This window comes from Myiozetetes cayanensis, unplaced genomic scaffold (genome assembly GCF_022539395.1).
Source record: "Myiozetetes cayanensis isolate MyiCay16 unplaced genomic scaffold, myiCay2020 scf27, whole genome shotgun sequence".
NCBI classification, from domain to species: Eukaryota; Metazoa; Chordata; class Aves; order Passeriformes; family Tyrannidae; genus Myiozetetes; species Myiozetetes cayanensis.
This window is the reverse complement of record NW_026087488.1, coordinates 157,491-177,743: the sequence shown is the minus strand read 5'-3', so window position 1 is coordinate 177,743 and position 20,253 is coordinate 157,491. Positions and strand designations below refer to the sequence as shown.

General features: G+C 42.4%; 1 protein-coding gene across 4 annotated transcripts; it reads left to right on the top strand.

Annotated features, from left to right (window-relative positions):
* The first annotated feature begins 338 nt into the window (after positions 1-338).
* Positions 339-19,740, top strand: SLC13A5 (solute carrier family 13 member 5). 4 transcript variants are annotated; one of them, XM_050321771.1, is made up of 14 exons: positions 339-580; positions 3,987-4,087; positions 5,267-5,374; positions 7,653-7,781; positions 8,542-8,678; positions 9,102-9,316; positions 10,624-10,795; positions 11,829-11,951; positions 12,472-12,684; positions 13,343-13,464; positions 13,730-13,848; positions 15,096-15,257; positions 16,244-16,381; positions 17,114-19,740. In XM_050321771.1, the coding sequence occupies exons 3-14, from the start codon at positions 5,270-5,272 to the stop codon at positions 17,240-17,242; spliced, it is 1,764 nt and encodes a 587-aa protein (XP_050177728.1). In that variant the 5' UTR covers positions 339-580; positions 3,987-4,087; positions 5,267-5,269; the 3' UTR covers positions 17,243-19,740. The 4 variants fall into 4 exon arrangements, with proteins under 4 accessions (XP_050177728.1, XP_050177730.1, XP_050177729.1 ...); XM_050321773.1 differs by lacking the exon at positions 3,987-4,087; XM_050321772.1 differs by having other exon boundaries at positions 339-4,087.
* The last annotated feature ends 513 nt before the right edge of the window (positions 19,741-20,253 follow it).

Genomic DNA, 20,253 nt, shown 5'->3' with positions numbered 1-20,253 from the left:
GAAGCAGAGAAAAGGCTTTTGAAAACAATATGTTAATGAGATGGCAGCTAAGGGAGAGATTACAGAGCTGCCAATTCTGAATCAAATTTTAATGTGATTTTCTCCTGGATCTCTTTTTCTTTTGTCATCATTAACCTGCACAGCACTTGAATGTGGTTTAGGGCTTCACGCAAAGTATGCAGGACCAATTCTAGGTCAAGAAAGCCTGATCAGCAACACACACTGACTGAGAAAACCCCACTGACTCAAAATTCATAATGAGGGCTTTTATGTAGAAAGTTGTTGGGCACAGGGATTGTGCTGAAAGGACTATTCGTTCAGAGTCTCAAGAGCTTTTCTTGGAAAAATATCAGATGATCCACTGGGAGCTTAGTTGAAAACTACTTCTGAGCAGCACAGTGGACTGGCAATAGCTGGGAAATCTTGATTGGAGAGAAAATGGAGAGCAATGAAACAGTGATTTTTCTCTGAATGCCGGCAATAACTCCATCCATTTAAATACTGTGTAATCCTTCCAGTACATAGTATTACTGTACAAGACCTCCTCTAGGCATCTTTTTAAGGCAAACATCACACAGAGGTAAGTTCTGAGCTGGTTATTTTTTAAATGTGATTTTTAAAAGCCTAAGGAGAAACACTTCTTTAAGTCCTAGAATGTCTCATGGTCAATTGTTCTAATTTTTGTTTCTCAGCATCGATACGTCTTACAGTCCTTGTTTAATTTAATTTTGTTAAAACTTCTGTACCTCTGGGTACATGAGCTTGCAACATGAAAGAACTTTAAAAAGAATGTGAGGAGAATTTTTATTGTGAGAAGGAGTAGCAGTTATCTAGGTCAAATGGACTGCTTTAGAACAAGCAAACTGTACTTGTATGCTTGGGCAGCATTTGAATTAGAGGCAGAAAATATGTCTACCTGTAATTAAATGAACCAGATGCTGCCTCTAAACCCTCCTTGACACAGACCATTCCTATCCACCAATAACCGGAGTAACTGGGATGACTGGCTTGTAGTGAGTGTGATATATCAGAAAAGCAGCTTCTCAGAAGTGAACTAAACTATAATAAAATCTTTACTTTCCAATTTTTCCACCTGGACTGATGACCCTGGAATTCCTACCTTCCAAGTGGGATTGATTTCTAGTCCCTTTCTAATAACCAAAAAAATGCAGGTCAGCCTTCTTTAACTAGTCTTCAGCAGTGTCCCACTTCCAAGTGGAACTCAAAAGTGGTTCATATCATTGACTCTGGTATCTGAAGTACAAAAGGGAAGATTGCAAGACTGTGTGTATGGTTTGACAATGCTGTCAAGCTCATCTAGGCATTTGCTCTCTTGAAAGGTGTGGTTGTTCCTGTCCCAGCTGTTCTTATGCCCAGCCGTAAGTGGCTCATTCTCTTTTAAGCTGGCTCTGATGCTCATTGAACATTTCATTGAACCTACTCACCTCACTAACAGCAGAAAAATGTTCTGCTTTCTTTGTCAAGTTAAATTGAATAAGCCCCAAAGCCACTAGCTGAGAAATGGCAAGAAGGCCAGGGCAGGTTATTGTCAGTGAGACACAAGATGGGCTTGGCTCTGTTACTCTAATCCTCAGTTCTTGGCATGCTTCAAAATACCTATATTTATTAGGGCAGCAGAACAGCCAATGGGAGCAGTGGTGTCTAGCAACCAGGAAAAGGGATTTCAGGTACAAGAGACCTGATTCAGCTCCTGGTTCCAACTCATGTTACCACCCATGCCTAAACCTCTTTGTAACACAAAGATTTGAGTTCCTTTGTAAACTGATTTGAAGTTTACCACCAAGAACAAGAACAGCACATTATTCCACATTCCATTTTGGCCCAAAATTTGGCCCAAAGCCTGCTACAATATTCTGCTTCTAAATACTGTCTGCAACCAAAAGCTAATTTTACCCATTGCCTTTAAAGCAGTTGTCAAAGCCACTGCTCTCTGCTATGTTCAGAGCAGTACTGACTGGAGGAAAGGATCCCTTTCTCCTGGAAGCCTGAAATTAGTGCTCAATTGGCATGAGTTGAATTTCAGGCTGTGGGAGGTTTTTATTTGAATGCTCTTTAGACCACCTAAAACTTCTCCTGGATGTTTTTCAAGCACATGGGCTCTCTGCAGCTCCCTTCTGCCCAGCTGTCAGACCTGTCTGTAAAGCAAACAGCCAAAGCTTTGTCCATTTTCTTCTTGGCACAGCGAAGAGGAAGCTCATCATCAAATTATGTGAAAGAGCTGCCATTCCTGTACCACACTTATGTCCAGCCAGTGCCAAATGCAGCTCAGTTGTAAGCATATTTTGATGGAAATGGGGAACAGCTGGGATATTTGCCAAATGGAACATGCTTCTCCATGCTCCTCTCTGTTGGTGCAGGCTGATCTCTGAGAGGCATGCCCACTCTCAGCCTGTACTGTAAAGCCCTCTTTTACCCATCTTGATTAGGGCAACTTTCCCACCTCCTTATCTGAATGTAGATGTCTCCTCTCTTGTCCTCACTCAGTATTCTTTTTCCTGCCTGTGTTGTTGCAGTTTGCCATAATACATGATTATGTGGTTCTAACATCTGGATTCAGTCAACATCTCACTCTCCTGGTTCTTACAGTAGAACATGAACTGACACATGTAAACCTCCAGTGGTTTATAAAATATTGAGAGACGTATCTTAAATATGAAGTGTGCAGTGGCAGGATGGCTTGAACAAGGTGATGTCAAGGTCAGAATTTACCTTTCAGGTTTACAGGTTCAGTTCAGTGCAGGAGATTGTCTTTGCTGCTCTGCCTCAGCCAGCTGCTGTGATTGGTTTTAGTTGAATTCCTAGCAGACTTCCACAGGAATTGTAGTTGGCACTAATTCAGTTTCTTCTCATCAGTCAGCACTGACATTGTTCATGAAGAAATATTCCATGTGCACTCCAACAAACCAACCTGTTCTCTTCCTGAAGCAAACTTCTAGAAAAGGAGCCTACTTCATCAAAGAAATAAAGAAGTAAAAGTTGCTCATTTCCATGTACCCACTTGAGATTTCTACCCACTGCTGCTTTTGATTAAAGTGCTGGGAATGCCTTAAATTTAAAGTTTCTAAAGGCAGCTCATCAATGCTGGTCTTCATTCATGAAAAGATTACAGTTGCTTAGTTTAGGACCTGCATCTGAGATAAGAAAAGCTCAAATAAAGAAAATCTAGGCATTCTATCTTTCAAATCTGGACGCAGTGTTTTTCCTAGATCTCTCTCTCTTTCAACTGATGTTAACCATGCAGCTCTGCCAGAAGCTTTGGGAAGTGGATATTTATCCCTAAGGGTCAAGTACTTACTGGTCTTGATTGACACCTCCCTGTTTTCCTCCTTTGCTCCTTCCTTTCTGGTCTATAATCTATTGGGAGGCCTGCACCATCGTCTCATTCCTGCCATAAGTCAGCTGATCATGAGAAATCCAGGGACCAATGCCTCTCCCTCTTGTCCCAAAAGTAGACCCTTTGCTGGTGTGGTGCTCCATGAGCATCAGCAGGGAGTATCCATTTCCTTTCAATGTAATTCCCTATTATTCAGATGCTGGTTCTTTTTTGTGAGTCTTTTTCTGGTTTGTTCCATATTATTGGAAGTATTTTGCCTGGCACAATGAAGTCAAGTTTGCAATAATTCTGCACAATAAGAAAATACCGATTCCCTTTTCTGTATTTGACACAAAAGGGCTGAGGCATGAATTAGCTAATTGAACAGCCTACAAGAGTCCTTGGTCTCATCCCCAGGTACAGCAACAAGCCTCTTTTCACAGGATTATTCTATCTAAAGGTATCGACACATTTGTTGCCTTTATTTTCTTTCTTTTTTTTTTTTTTTTTGCACTGCATCATATTGATACAAGAAGACAACAAATCACATTTGCACTGGTCTATCAGAGTGAACCAAAGTACAACTCCTTTAGAGTTAACTATTTGGATTTTATTATTTAAGTGTTTGTAGTTCTTTTTCTTTTTTGACTAGGAACCATTTTTTCATTGGAGATCAGCTACAGGAATGCGAATTTTGGCTGATTCCCCACTTTCTGTTAGACTTTGCACTGGTGTGAAGTTTCCTCTGTGCTGGTAAGTTACCCAAAGGGACTGCTGCAAAAGGTTTGAAGATTTGGAATCTGTCCAGATCCGGTTGGCTACTTTTTTCCTTAGTGGGCATTCACTGCTTTTATAAACGAACAGTAACATTGGAGTGTCTTGTTTTGAACTTCTGTCACTCAAGTTGCTCTGGTCAGCAGAGGACAAATAGTGCAAGCTGTAGTCAGAGCTCCCTCATTACTTGCTGTGGAATCTGAAATTCTTTATTTCAGTGATAACTGCTTGGTAAGACTGTATGAAGAGACTGTGGATCAAATTGCTGAGATATGATTTATGCTGACTTCAGTTTCAGGTGGCTGTTGCCATCCCAGAAGCAGAGCCTAAAATACCAACAGTTTGTTTGTCCTTAGTCTAGTTTCCAGTCCCTGCAGTTGTTCCTTTCTGCTCTCACGATAATGCTGGCCAACCTTCGGTTTCCGAGGCTGCACTGTAGACCAAGTCACTGAATTCAACAACATTAGAAACAACCTTTCAAGTTAACCTTTCTGGGTTATTTTTAACCCACATCCAGACGCACAATACCTCACAAAATAATAGCAAAACACAGCCATGCATGCCTGCACAGACCTTTGTTTTGGGGAGACCTCCAGTGTGATTTTAACTCTCAGTTTCCCTAAAGGAGCTCAGTCCTTCCTCACCACTCTGTGAATGATCGAAGCACGACCCTTCCTTGGCGCCACCAGCACCTCCCGAAGGTCCAGTGTCAGCACTTCGGTCCCTGCGCAGGATGTGTGAATCCGTGCTTGCTGGCACCTTTCTGTGGGCGCTGTGAGCAGGGAGATCGTTCTTAAAACATTCTCCCGACTGGTGTGATAGCTGATACACAGCCATTGAGCAGCTTTCCTTGGCATGGAGGCGCTGCAGAAGCCCCGCATAGAGATGGCCGTAAGAGAGGGAGTCCGGGACCGGTCCCGCGCCGTGACCCGGGGCCCCAACACGGAGGGCGGGTCGGAGCGCGGCCGGCGAGGCCGGGGCCCTCGGTACGGCTCGTTCTCTGACGGGCCGTGCCCGCAGCGCTGCCCGGGGCCGCCCCCGGCGGGGCGGGCGGGACGTGTTGCCCCCCGCCGTGCCCTCACGTCCCTCCCGCCCCGTACTTAAGGCAGCGGCGGCGGGCGCTGCTCCCGCTGACGCCCTGATCGTGTCACCCCACAGAACATGGCCCCGATGTGCCTACGGCCCCTACTGAGGTACCGCTCCTTCGTCATCCTCTTCCTCACGCCGCTGCTGCTGCTGCCGCTGCCGCTTGCTGTGTCCACGCGGGTAAGTGCCTGAGGGGTCCCTGCCCTGTTGCCCCCGAGGAGATCCCACTCTGCCCTCGGCGCCTGGCCCTGCTCCCAGGGGCTTCCACGGACCCAACCCATTAGTGCAATTAGATGCAATTAATTATGGGCCAAGACAAATCCATGCATAACGGGCCGGCGCATTTGGAATTGTGCCTTGTATTATCTTGAAGTGACGGCGGTGGGATGAAGGGCAGGAGTGCATTCCCCACTTTCTGCTGAGGCTTTGGTACTCTGACTATGTTGCTTGGTGGCATTCTCTATCCTGGTGCAGTCAAAAGCTGGCGTTGTGTGTATGCACTGATGAGGGTTTCAAATGCCATATCCTCCAATTCACATCCTTCTTACTCCAGGGATGGCGATAGCACAACTCCTTTGCATTCAGTGGAGTTATACTGGCATAAGATTAAAATAATCCAGTGAAGAGTTTGAATTTAAATATCCTGTAGCCTTCTTGACCAAATGTGAAAGTTCTATTTGCAGTATTTTAGCCTACTAGACCTTTGGAGGCTATTCTAATGCTCAAAACAGCCTTTCTGAGCGACCTGTATTGGTCGGTCTGTTTTAAAGTACAGGAAAATTTCATATGTGTTTATAAACCAAATTGCCATCCCTTTGGTTTACCTAAGTAATACCAGCCCTGCCTTTCAGTTGAATGGTAGTGCTTTATAGAACAAAGACTTTCTGACTGTTAAGCTCTACTTTGGTCAAAACTAGGAAAGATAATTTCCCTAAAACAATTAAGTATGTCTTCAGTTTTTCAGTATTTGTAGGCATATTGTTTTGCCAGTCTAATCTGAGAAATGACAGTATTTCATAACAGGGGAGTGACATTCTGTCACTGACTGCCTTTTGATCTCTCAGCGATGAGGCAGGTCACTGTACAGTTGATACAAAACACCAAAGAAACATTCGGTGGCTACTCTGATAAATCACAGAAATAGGCATAAATACAAACATATATTTAATTCCAAATGTTTGGTTGTTGGAATTGGCTGTGGTTGTTGGAGTTAATTTATAACCATGGTTGTATTTTTGAACTTCACATGAATTATTTACTCTCTACTCTCTAAAACCAGTGTTCCTTCTCTGTTGTGAATTTTATTCACTTCCAGTTGTTTATCTGTCTTTCATGTTGGCAACAGATTATCCGCAGTCAGTTCCACCCCCGAGTTAATGCAGTACAGCATGAATTGTATCATAAACTCACCTTGTATATATAAAGGGAAGGGACTTTCTTGGGATCCGTCTGATATCTTTTACTTTCTGAATAATTTTTTTTCAAAACTTTTTGGTTTTTTGTGCTATAATTAGTCTCCTGGAAACCTGACAGAAAAAAAAAATCAAATTTCTTACAAAGGCTGTTTTCTGGTTCTTAAACTTCTCAACAAAATGAAGGGAAAAAAACCCCCTATTTATAAATATCATCTGACAGTGGTTTTTAAATGTCACTGTCACACCATTTATTTTAGCAATAAAGTCCCATTTGTTGTATTAGAATAAAATCCTATAAACCCATGCTCTATGAGCAAATACCGGACTACAGAACATCGACTTCAGCTTTCAAACAGTTCACTGTTAGCTAATGAATGCTTGCTTCTCCCAACAATTTTGAGAGTACAAACCAAGGAAGGCTGCACTACAAAAATGCCTGATCAACAATCCAAAAAGACAGGTTGCAACAATTCTAACTGAGGAATCCCCTTGGCAGGTAGGCACAGTATGACTTGGGAAAGTAATTAAATACCTATAACGTGCTTAGTTACCAAAAAACCCCAAAACTTTTATTTTAAGAGTTACTTTAAAAAGCGAAGAACATGGACACACCTTAAAGACTTGTGAATTTCAGGCAAGCTAATCACCCACAATGGGAAATTTGGCCATCCATTTAAAAATAGTTTAATTCACTATTGCTGTTCTTGGCTTCTAGATGTGAAATCTGCTGACCTCAACTGCCAGGAGGTAATTGCACATGGCAAACTGTGCACTTACCTAGTTGTGGAAGGTTTGTTTTTCTCACACCATTTATTTTGTGTGGATAGATTAAAACAAACACCATGGTCTTCTTTGTCAAAAAGATCTTTTTATACAAGTGACTTCAGAACGTGGTTTAAAAGCACAAGTTTAAATCCTCATTCAGCATAACTTGTTAAGCTGCAGACAGTGTAGTGTGTGAGCCCCTTTTCAGAGCTACCAATGTGTTTCTTATCTTTAAAAATAGTTTTCTATGCTTAAATGTGTCTTCTATTGTGTTTCAGGAGGCCAAATGTGCATATATCATCATCATCATGGCTGTGTATTGGTGCACCGAAGTGATCCCCCTGGCTGTCACTTCCCTCATGCCAGTGGTGTTTTTCCCTCTGCTTGGAGTTCAGAGCTCTAAATCAGTAAGGAACTCACTAAATTCAGCTCTTATGCAGGGAAATCCAGTGCTCTGATCCCTCATCAATATTTAACCAGCAAGTCTGTATTAGTGTTCAGGGTTCTTTTATTGGAAGATGCTGAACTAAATACACTTTTGCCCAAAATGTTGAGAGTGGGGCGCTTGAGTTGGTAGAGGGAAGGGTCTGTTTTGGGCACAGATCCTCCTGGGGAGAATCGCACTAGTGCCAGCAGTTTATGTGTTCATATCCCATCCCATGAGAGAGCAATGCTGACAGATAGATCCTCTGGGAGATCTCAAAATGCATGGGACAAACTTCTGACAGAATAGACAGTGTGGTGCCAGCAGATATGCTGTGTCCTCAGCTCATCCTGGGCTGTTTCCAGGTTCTGTAGCCCACGTCACTACTGACCAACAAGCTGGTAAAGGCAGGTGTGGTTGCTAAATGTGCTGAGAAACCTGTTTTGGAGTGCAGTGTTTCCATCACCTACACCACACTTTGAGCCCCTAACAATGTTTTAGGAAACTGATATGCTTTTGTACAATGATGTACAACGAGCCTCTGCACAGACAGTTCAGCATTTACATGGGATGAAGGGTTCTGAAAACTGCAGGGAGCTCTGAGGCTGCAGCTGTTATCTTCTGCCAGTGTTGGGTGGGGCCTGATCTAGTCTGTGGCTTTGAGAGGGTGGAAGGCAAAACGTACTAGGGAAGCAAGTAAGAGGCAACTTTTGGGCCCCTGACTTACCTTTTCTGTCTTTCAGGTGTGCTTGCAGTACCTCAATGACACAAACATGCTCTTCGTTGGAGGGCTGATTGTTGCAATTTCTGTTGAACAGTGGAATCTTCACAAAAGGATTGCACTGAGGGTCCTTCTGATTCTTGGGGTGAAACCTGCACTGTAAGAGTATTAAATTGCTTCTTTTTTGCCTCGTGTCAATTTAGCAGAGGCCTAGGGATGGTGTTTAACCATCAGCAGAGAAAGGATCCTTCAAGAATCTCTTTAGCTGTACTTACACGGAGTTTCCACGGGTGAAGTCTAGCAAGAGGAACAGTTTATTTGTCCTTTAGCCAAAACCAGTATCTGACTAAATTGTAGAGGCTTGCCACCAGGGACAAAATTATGACAGTCTGAATCATTCACTGGGATTCCTTCAGTGAAGGTGGCAGAGCTGTCCTAGAAGGGAATCTGGTCCTGTTCTCTGTTATTGGATGCTGCACACATCCCCATTTGGGCTTTGCTCTCCAAATTACAGTAACTACAAAGCCAAGCAGTGCCTGTTTGCTTTCCTCCTTTCTCCTCTCCCTCTTTGTCTCTTTTCAGCCTCATGCTGGGATTTATGATAGTCACTGCCTTCCTGTCCATGTGGATAAGTAATACAGCCACCACTGCCATGATGGTTCCCATTGTCCAGGCTGTCCTGGATCAAATGGACAACACAGAGTATGATGTGACCATGATGGAACAAGCAGTTGGGCAAACAAATACAGTGATTGAGCTGGAGGAAAAGAGCATATCAGATCCCACTGCAGTGCATGGTAAGGACCTGCTCACCAATGAACTTATTACAGTCATAGCTCCCGAGCCTAGAAGGAGTGCTTGGTACCTTTTCCAAGGGAAGAGAATGGTGACCTGACTGAAAACCCCTAATACATGACCTTTAGGTTTTACAAAACAGCTTCAATTTTGGTGGTTGCCATTTTGTTATACTAGTGCTAGATCCCAGACAGATTGTTATGTTCTTTCCTTTGAGCTGGAGTCATTCTCCCAGAATTTCCCTAGACTTAACTATCTGCTCAGGGGAGTGAAAAACATATCCTGGGGGAAATAACCATCCAAACCCCCTGAATCCCACTTTCTAAATATTGTGATTATCAGTGGAGATTTAGCTTCCAAGCCACATGTAGGAATATTTGGGAAAAAAAAAAAAGGAAACACAGTCCATTTTTGTTCTAGGGTAATAAATATCTCTTTATTGACCAGATTGTATGTGGAGGTGGGGAGACAAAAGAGGACTACTTTAAAAGCCACATGGAAAAGAGGAGCTGGTGTAATTTGACTCACAGTAGACCAACTGCTCTTTGGAACTCTCTACAGCATGATCTTAACCCTGATGCTTGTTTCCTCAAGGTCCTCTGCTGATGCCATGGTTCTGCAGTAGATTTCATTTGATTTGAACCATGTGCACAAACTCAGTCCTTCTCATTTCACTGGTCTGCTGTGCTGTTACAGAGGGCTGTATTATTAAATATGATTAAAGACCAGATCTCAAGTGTAGTGAAGGTAATAAGCATGCAAAAAAATACCCTTTGGTTTTGTTGAATTGGTTGTAATTGCCATAAATTCTTTGTCCTGCTCCATTAGTCCAGTCAGACTTCAAGATTAGAGAACAATGGACCCAGCAGCACAGTTTCACTGTTACCGTAAACTGATGTGACATATTGATTAAGTTATGCCAAGCAAGGATTTGGGTTTTGATGGTTTTTTTCCCTGCCCATATTCATAACTGTTAAAGCCAGTTGGATTCTTGCTGTGGGATTGGAATGGTTCCAGTGACTAAAATATCTGGCTGGTTGTAAGCCTCTCTGTGAAACAGGAAATTACTGCTGAGGAACTGTGACACTGAAATGGACAATAGCATCCTTGGATCATGTAGATCCAGACTGCCAGCCTCCCTCTTTAGCTCCTCATGAACATGAGTCCAAAGTATTCAGGGACATATTTATGATTTCTTTAATTAAAATAAATATCATATACAAACTAGAAGCACTGGACCTGCAGACCCTATTCTGAATTCTCTGCCTCCCTAACTTTACCTCAGGCAAGTTGTGTTCTTTGTGTCTAGTCATAAGCAATGGACAAGTCCCTGATGACCCCAAATCTTCTGAAGAAAAGAAAATGAGGAAGCGTATATGCAAGGGAATGACACTTTGTGTATGCTATGCTGCCAGCATTGGAGGAACTGCAACACTCACTGGAACAGGACCGAACATGGTACTGAAAGGCCAGATGAATCAGTAAGTCATTCTTGCTGCTTCTTTTAGTTATACTATCATAGTGTTTCTCTGACCAACTGACTGGTCTTAGATAGCAATTTCAGTTGTAAACTTTAAGCAATAAGTTGAGGAACTGAGAGTGAGAAATGTGAATGAGGTGTTGGATCTCATTTTTTTGCTTCAGCATCTTTTAAAAGGTAGCTATGTGATGGAATTATAGGTCTTCTGAGAAAATTGTGAATACTTGCTGGCAATTGACAGACAGCCGGTTGATTATGAGATATTGGTTCTTCTGCATTCTCTTTTTCAACTGAAATATACAGCACATCAGAAGAGGAACTGCAGTGAAGGGCATCAGAAGAATGTAGATTACCCATAAGCACACCAAAGAGAGCTAAAAGTAGCTTAGCCTCTCCTACAATACTGTTCCTCTATCCTGTGGCTGTGGAAACAGTACAGTTATATTGTACTCTTATTGCTAAACTGATTTTGGGAACTGATTTACTTGGAACCTAATCTGCAGTGGAAATTTTGCAGACTCCACATCAGTCCCTCAACACTGCTTTCTTCTGTTGCAAGTATTTCAGCCTCAGCTACTGCATTATCTGTTGATTTTAACACCCAGCTGGAAGTATTGATACTTTCCCTCCAATTGTTATTAGCAGACACAGGGAAGAGCAAAAATTACTGTTCTTAAAACACTGGTTTCATTCTTTCAGGCCAACTAGCAACTTTGTCTTCTACTGAAGGGAGCAGAAGTTCAAGTGTTAATTTCAGGAAATTAATTTTCAGGAATGACAGTTCTTGCTCTCTTATTACAATGAATTGGGAGGAAGAAAGAATGTCCTGTCTTGGGATAAACAAGCAGGCATGTTGGAAGTGGAAGGTACCTGTATGGGAGAGCTTTCAGCCATGCTTATCTTACTGAGATCTAATATATCAACATGAGCTCCTATATGCATCAAAGTACAACACAGGAAAAAATGTGAGGATCATTAAAGGGAAAGTAGATTATGTTTTTTGACTTTCACAGACAAAGCACTTTTCATTTCAGGTTATATCCCAACAATAATGATGTTGTGAATTTTGCTTCCTGGTTTGGATTTGCATTCCCAAACATGATTCTGATGTTGGTGCTAGCTTGGCTTTGGTTACAGTGCTCCTTCATGGGACTCAAGTGAGTATTTGACTACATGATAGTGTGTAAATCCGTCAGTAAGCTAGTGCACATGAATGAAACAAATGCACTGACAAATTACTAATTTTGTAGCACAGAGCAGATCCCTTTCACAACAACTTTTGAGGTCTGGAAACCTTTTGTGTTCATGGGACGTGCACTAGGGCAAAAGCTTACATTCTTAATCTTCAGACAGAATTGTTGTTTTGTTTCTCACACCTGTGAATTTCAGCCCTGGGAGAGCTGGCATAACTGGTTTGCAACTGTTGATTCAATCCTGAGTTTTTCATCCCAGGTTACTTCAAATTGGACAGAAACTGACATCCATTCATTGACTTCATTCTTCTGTGAGAACTGGCACTTCCCCACAAAATACTTTGCACTGTTGTAATTTCTTTGTTTGTGGCCTCTGCTGTAGTCTGTGTCTGTCCCCAAGAGTGACAGCTTCAAAGTGGCAGGCATGTTAAATCCCTCTAGTATGCTAATACTTACAGTATCTTCTTCTCCGTTTTTCTTAAAGCTTTAAAAAAAGCTGGGGCTGTGGGACGGAGGGAACTGCCAAAGAAAAAGCTGCATACGATGTACTGAAGGCAGAAATGAAGAAGTTAGGCCCTATCTCTTACGCTGAATTCAATGTCCTCATCATGTTTGTATTGCTGGTGCTCTTGTGGTTTTCCAGACACCCAGGCTTTGTAAAAGGCTGGGCAACTAGGCTCTTCCCAGAAGGAGAAAAGTAAGTTTTTGGGTTTCTTTCCATCCTTTACCCTCTTGGTTGTGAATAAGATTAATTGATCTATGTTTTGACAATTTGTACAGCAGTGAAGGCTGGAGACTGGGAGATGGAGCAAGCTGATCCTTCTAAAGGAAGAGAAAATTCTGTAACGCTGTCTCAGTCACACTGACATACACCTTGGTATTTTGTTTTGTATGAGCTCCAGTCAGTTGTGGTGGCAATATCACCTCTAACCAATACCTTAGAACTCATGGGAAAATTGATTTTGTGTTTTGACTTCTTTGCATTGTGTGGCATGTTAAGGACATAAAATGCACATTGGGCCTGTCATTCAGGCCATTTCTTTACACATCTGTCTTTGAGATACAACTCTTGAATCTTGGCTTCAGCACAGAGAAGGAACCCTGCTCAAGGAGCCGTTTTCATCTGGGACTCTGATTATTAATTGTGTACAATGTGTATTGTAGCTCATTTGTTTTTTTACTGTGCTTACGTTCTGGCAGGTCTGAGAGACCTCAGACATGGGCTAATGACCTATCTTGCTCAAGTACCAGCCCCAAACAGGATGGCAAAGACCAGTGACTGGAATGCTGGAAGGCAGCCCTCTTCTAAGAGAAAGATGTCCATTTTCTAAGCTGTATTCTCTTTTCTTTGTTAGGTATATCACTGATTCTGCTCCTGCTGTGTTTATCGCCCTGCTACTGTTTATCCTTCCTGCTCATAAGCCCAAATTCATAGAATGGAATTCAAGCATGTCTGACCCTGAACAGACTGAAGAAGGTATTTGAAAGAGGGATTGCAACGTTGTGAAACAGCTGGCCAGTTCAGCTAATGAGGAAGAAACCTGCATTGGATTTGCATGCAGTTCTTAGAGCAGCTCACCTGCCTCACTTGTTGGCAAGTGAGGTTCCCTACTCATGTGTGTTACCCTCACCCTGTGCAGGTTTCTGAGTAATGTGCATCTGCCCACTGGTATCTTATAGAACAGGAGACAAAGTGTCTTCACTCTCCTAAAAAATGTTCTACTTTTCATTTCTCACTTCAGATATAAAAAAGCCATTTTTATCAGCCCCGCTGCTAGACTGGAATGTGGTTCAGAGGAAGATGCCCTGGAGCATTGTGCTGCTGCTGGGAGGAGGTTTTGCTTTGGCTGATGCAAGCGCAGTATGTCCTGACTTCTGTTTTTCTCTGACTCAAAGGCGAACTTCCCTGGTTTGTTATCTAGTCCTGTATTACTGGGCATGCACCCAAAGCCAAACCCAGTAGAGATGTTCAGATCTGGAGGCAGATCTCAATTACCAAAAACTCTGAGGAGAGGTTTGTGACTCTTTTTCGTGAATTTTTGTGCTCTGATCAGGTTTCTTTAATTTATTTTACCTCTTGGAGGCTGCCGAGTAGTTTCAGATCTTCACTGGCTGGATGTTCAGAGAAGCATCCTTTCTTATTTCTGTAATCATCCCAATCTCAGCCCTGGCTAGAAAAATAGAAGTATAGATAACACTTGTAAGATTTTCAGACCCATTTGAGGTTTGTTCTAAGGTTATATGTCTTCAGACTTAAACCAAAACTACTAAAGGGGTCAGAAAGAAAATCATTGTGGTAGGTATCTCTCAAAACTGTGTACAGTGGGGTTTCTTGAACTTCTTGTCAGTGGCTATTGCCAGGCAATGTGCTTCATTCTGTAAGCTCATGCTTTGCTCCTGTAGTCATAAATTCACAGAAAAGGCATCTGAATTTCCGAACAGGAAAGAATCTTGAGGTGAACCATATTGTTTCCTTCATCACTGCTAAAATGCACCTAAATCAAAGCAAGCCTTAGCTATCAGCAGTGCCATACTTTGGGGAAATTAATGTTCACGTCTAAGTTTTATGGCTAATTAGGTTTAAACCATGGGGCAAATGAAAGCTCTAGGGCCCTTCATTCATCTACATACGTCATACTTAAATTATTAAAGCTCAGGAGAATTAGAAACCATAAAGTCAGAGGTTTTGTAAGCTGTTTGAGTCAACTGCTCCCTGTGTTCCTACAGTAGAGTATTCATACAGAATTATAATCTTCAGAAACTGTAGAAGAACATGATAGGAAGCTTCTGGGTCCGATATTAAGTATTTGCAATAGTCTGAGAAATAATTGTTTCTGCTTAACAAAAAACCCATACTTTTATAACCAAAATGTGAGCAAGCTTCTTGGCTTCCCTAAGAATCAGAATAATGGGATTCAGTATTATGTCTAGCTGACAAAGAATTTCTTCTAGTGTTCGTGACAGATCCTTGCACTTTCCTGGATGGTGTTTATATAATTCAGGACTCATTTAGCATTATTTTGTAGGAATGTTGCACATAACATGACTTCCCTGTTCATGTGTCAGGTGTTCTCAACCTCACTGAAATCCCCTTTTTTTTCTTCTCAGAACTCTGGGCTCTCAGCTTGGCTGGGTCATCAAATGACTCCTCTGGGATCTATTCCCCCATGGGCCATTGCAACAGTGCTTTCGCTTATTATCGCCGTCTTCACTGAGTGCACCAGCAACGTCGCCACGGCCACGCTCTTCCTGCCTGTCTTTTCATCCATGGTAAGATTCCTTCCATCCTGTTACCCTGTCAGCTGGGAGATGAGTTAACCTGATGGTCTGGGTGGCAAAGCAATGTTATATTTATTGTCTTGGATGTTTCTTCAGTGTTTTCTCACTGAAAAGGAAGCCAGGTCATGAAGCGAGAGTCACTTTTTCAGTACAAATCAGCAAACAGCAGTTACTTTTAGTCATTTTGCATTTGACTCATCAATTTAGAACTGCGACACACACACACACAAAACCCAAAACAAAACAAAATCCAGCACTTTCTGATCGTGCCTTTGAATGATTCATCTTCATGTTTTTGTGATAAAATACACAAAGTGGCAGGTCTGATTATGAGAAATGTGTCATTTCTCATAGGAAGCCAGAATAATTTTAAACCTTACACAGGAAAACCTGGTGAGTTTCACTGCCTTTTCTGAGTAGAATTGAAAGTATAGCATAAAGGAAAAAACCAGATTTCTCTGTTCTTTAATTTGGAAAGTACAAGCACTTTATTCTAGACCATTTCATCACAATAAAATAACCCCCATCAAGGTACTGAGCTATTAGTGACTTGAATTGGCACTTAAATTCTGAGTCCCACAGAGTTTATGTAAAGTCTAAGAGTGTCACTCCACGTGCCTAGTAATTATAATTCCATCCCCGTGTTCCCTGGCAAGAGGGTGGTTCGAGGTCAAAGAAAAGATGTATTTGACCAAATGTTGGATGTATTTGACCAAAACTCCAAATTATACCATAAAGCAAAACAAACAACAAGAAAGAATCAAACCTTGTTTTTCAGTATTATGGGACAGGGAACAACAGCAAAGTTATCTTTAAGCACATGTGGATTTCAGAATAAAATGTTTGTAAATTACTCTGGTGATGTAATGCCAGGAAACAAAATGAGCCTGTGTATCTCAGCGGTCTGGGATCGATTGATCCTTTATGCTTTTCTTTTGGAAGACCTCCAATGTGATATTCTGTCCATTTCACTGCAGGCTACATCTGTCAAGATCCACCCTTTGTATGTTATGCTGCCTGGTACTCTCAGTGCTTCCTTTGCCTTCATGCTACCTGTTGCAACACCACCAAATGCAATAGTGTTTTCTTATGGCCACATCCGTGTTTTGGATATGGTAAGTTGATAATTGCCTGGTCTCTTATCTGACACCCTCCACTGCTTTTATCCTAAAATCTGGTGAGAGTTTCCTTTTCTTTGCCAAGTATTTCCAAAGTATTAGGAAGCTCTTACGGACTGTAACTACCACCTTACGCCCCTCTCTTCTGCAGTGTTAATACTGTGATAAAGATTTGCATCTCTGAAGTAACGGTACTTTTCTCACAGGCTTGGCAGACATACAGTGCAGCCCAAATGAAATGAAAAACTGACAAGTCATGTCTCTGAAATCTGAGGGGTTAAAGCACAGGCAGTGCTCTGTAGTGTTCTGGGGCTTTGGGCAGAGTGTCTGAGGCTTTGTCTCCACTGGAGCTCAAAGCAGAAGGCAGCAATCAGGAGCCCTCAGCTCTGGTCCTCTGATTGCCTGCCAGCCCACACAGGGCAGGTTCTGGGCGGAACACCCAAACATTATTGGTTTTCTAACTGGAGACTTGAAGAGGGCAGAAGCTGTTCTCTAACTAATAAGAACAACTTATTGCACATGCCTTAAAGCTCTAGACTGGTTATATAGAGCAGTTATATAAGGCAGTGGGTAAAATGGCTATTTCTGTGATTTATTTGACCATCTTTCTTGTGCATGTACAAACAGGCCTTGCTGCAGTTTACTGTGCTGGTGTTTAGGTGTTGCTGGTTTGGACTTGCTGTGCTGATGTTTGATTATTGTTGTTGGTTTGGACTTTTGTCCTCACAGGTTAGATCTGGAGTAGTGATGAACATCATTGGAGTCTTCTGTGTCACACTGGCCATCAACACATGGGGAAGACCTATGTTTGAGCTGGACACATTCCCAACCTGGGCAAACAGCACAATGAACCAGTGAACAGAGAAGAATTCTTGTGTTAAAAAAGGAAAGCACCCTTTATACTACTCCCTATTTCCCGAAGTCCTGTATAGAGTCTCATCACCACTTCAGATCCAGTGTCAGGTGTTTGCTGCCTTCCAGCAGTTACACCTCAGTTCAGGCTTGACCCAACTCAAACTTACTCCAGTCGTGCTGGAGCCAAAAGTGTTGTTCAGCTACACAACCCTAAGGAACATGTGTCTAGATCATAAATATGATCATGTGATCCACTGTACCTCCAATCAAGGTCAAGAATTAGAATTTATTGAACTTTCCATAAAGAGAGGGGAGGCTGTTGTATGAAAAGGTTTGAACTGTTGTATCACTGGCATGTACATGTAAATCATTAGCATTGAACTGCACTCAGGCAGGGGCTGAATATTCCTAAACTATTTCTTATATTTGCAAGTCAGCAACCATACAAAGAAATCACTGTGGTCACTTGTTTAGGGAAGAAGGGGCGTGTTGCCTTATGCTGTGTTATGTTTGAGTCAGGCCTCAGCCATGTGGTAGGATCCTTCCAAGTCAACATCCAACATGCTTTCTCTTGCCTTGTCTTCACTCCCAAATCTCACTGCATTTAGACACCTTTATTGAGGGCTGAGAGGACATAATTCTGTGCTGGTCATTCAGCTGATGTCTTGGGCAAGGATGCATTAAGGCTGGCTCCGTGTTTCGTGCACTGTGGTACTGTCAGGGCCAGGAGCCTTTACCTCTCTCAGCCACAGATGTGGTTTCACATGCCAACTAGAGTTTTCTGAGTGCCAGCCTGAAGATGACCAGTGGCCTATAGCACTTCACACCTGTTGCAAGAGTTCCTGGATTAGCCCCTGATGTGCCTTATTAATTAACTCTGGAAATTTGGAGTGGAGTGAAGACATGAGAAAGGCTCTAACTGATGACCTGGTAAAAAATTAAGGGACCAGATGTTAGGGCTTATGCTGGCTGACAGGAATGGGAGTTGTTTTGTGTACTTCAGAATTCATATCTTGTGAGGAAAGTGTTTTGTAGCACCTCTTTGTGCCATTTATGGAACTGAAGTATCCTACAGAATGATTGTTGTTGGGCTGGGTGTATTTTATCAGTGGTACGTGGATGCTTTTCATTCAGCCCTGGAGATGTAGGTGGGTGGGAGGTAAAGCAGTGTCTTACAGTGGAGAGATCTGTGGCCGTGACCTGAGTTCTGCTCCCAGACTTTCTGTGCAGCCCCATGCAAGTCAGTTCAGCTCTTTTTGCCTGTTTCCCCTCCTGAAGAAGATGTCATGGAACCTATCTACCTCACCAAGGTGGTGTGAGGACATAAGGGTCAAATTCTGCACTCGTGTTGTTTCCCACCTCATTATAAGGGGTGCAAGGTACAAGTTACAGAATCATAGAATTCTGTCCAGAAGATCTGGCATATACCATAGTAGTGTGTGTGTAGGATATTTAAATAGTTTTGTTATGAATGTGAATGTTCTTTATGGAACTGGAAAAATATTCACATTTTTATCTAAAATTGACGAAAGTATTTATCCATAAAATGTCCAGGTGCTTTTCTAAGCAGAAAACTGCTTCAACAATTGATTTTTGTGCCTTTATCTTCTATGCTCTTTCAAGGTGCTAAGCACCCTAAACTCTCCACTGACTGTTGCTCCTGGGTGCCTCCAGTAGCTCCCTGTCTGGCTGTTATGTGGTGCCGCCTCATACCTCTTCCAGGGAATGGTGGAGCACGTGGATAAACACAATTCCACTTGCAGAGTGTATCTAAGGAAGAGGCCAGTTCTAGGCCCAAGAAGTGGCTTGGTCACTGATGTTTGTCACCACCTGAAACTTTATCACAGTATTCGCTTGAAGAAAGTGAAACCCGAAACAGTTGAGCACCTTCTGTGCTTTAGCAGTCAGCATTCAATGGTAATTTGCAGGTATCTAAACATGATTGAGAAAGGGAGTTTTTCTGCCTTCTGATTGACTTCACAGTATGAGAACACCTTACTGCTGCCAGGTACTCCATGGTGCTTACTCTGCTCTATTGCAAGTAAGATACGGTGGAGCTTGCATAGGTGGGTGACACTAAGGTTGGCTATCTCAGTTCATGCAGACCCAAACTCCTCTAAAACTGGTTCCAGCTAAAAGCCATAGGATGGGCACTTTTTTTGCAGAAAGGAACATTCTGAAAGTTGCCCTCACCTCAGCTAGGGAAAAGCTTCCCTCTGTTGCTGGGCAAGTAGGAGGCAAATGCTATTTTCATCAAGAGTCACACAGGGTGATTTATTATCAGGAGTGCTGGGCCAGGGGAAGTGTACATGTGGGGTAATAAAGAGTGTTGGGTTTATTGTAACTGGGATATATTTGATGTGTCACCTCTCTGTATATTGTTAACAGCAAAGGTTTCTTTTTGAGACACTTTTATGGCATCCTATGATTGATTTGTATTTAATTTAAATGGGTGGGTTGCAGAATTAGAGCCTGGCAAATAAAAACTTCCTAGAACTGTCTCCTCTCTGGCATGGATTGTTTCCTGTGTAGCACTGTGGACCACTTGTTTCTGCATTAGCTTCCACTGTAGCTTGGTGTTGTTCCAGTAAGATCCAGGAGCATACACGCTGTAGTGAATCACTGCAAAGCAGAGATTTGGACACCACTGTAAGTGTCTTCAGACCTGAATATCAGTTGTTTCTTCTCTTTCCTCAGCTAAGTGATAACTCAAGTTTACATCTCTGAAGATGTTCAGGTGGGACCAAATCAGGTGGCATACCCTACAAACTGTCTCATTCATTTCAAAGTAAGGAATCTAAGAAACACAACTAGTTTTTCAGAATTAATCTTGTACAAGCTCTCCATTGTACCAGGCACAAACAGGCTTTTTTTCAGTGTCAAGCATGCATGGTGTCCTGTTCCAGTGCCCTGAGTAAATATGTTACTTACAATGGGCAATGCAAGGACAATTGCTTTGTGACTGGAGCTTACTTACAGCCGCTTCCAGCTCTGCAGGACAGGTATCATGACAG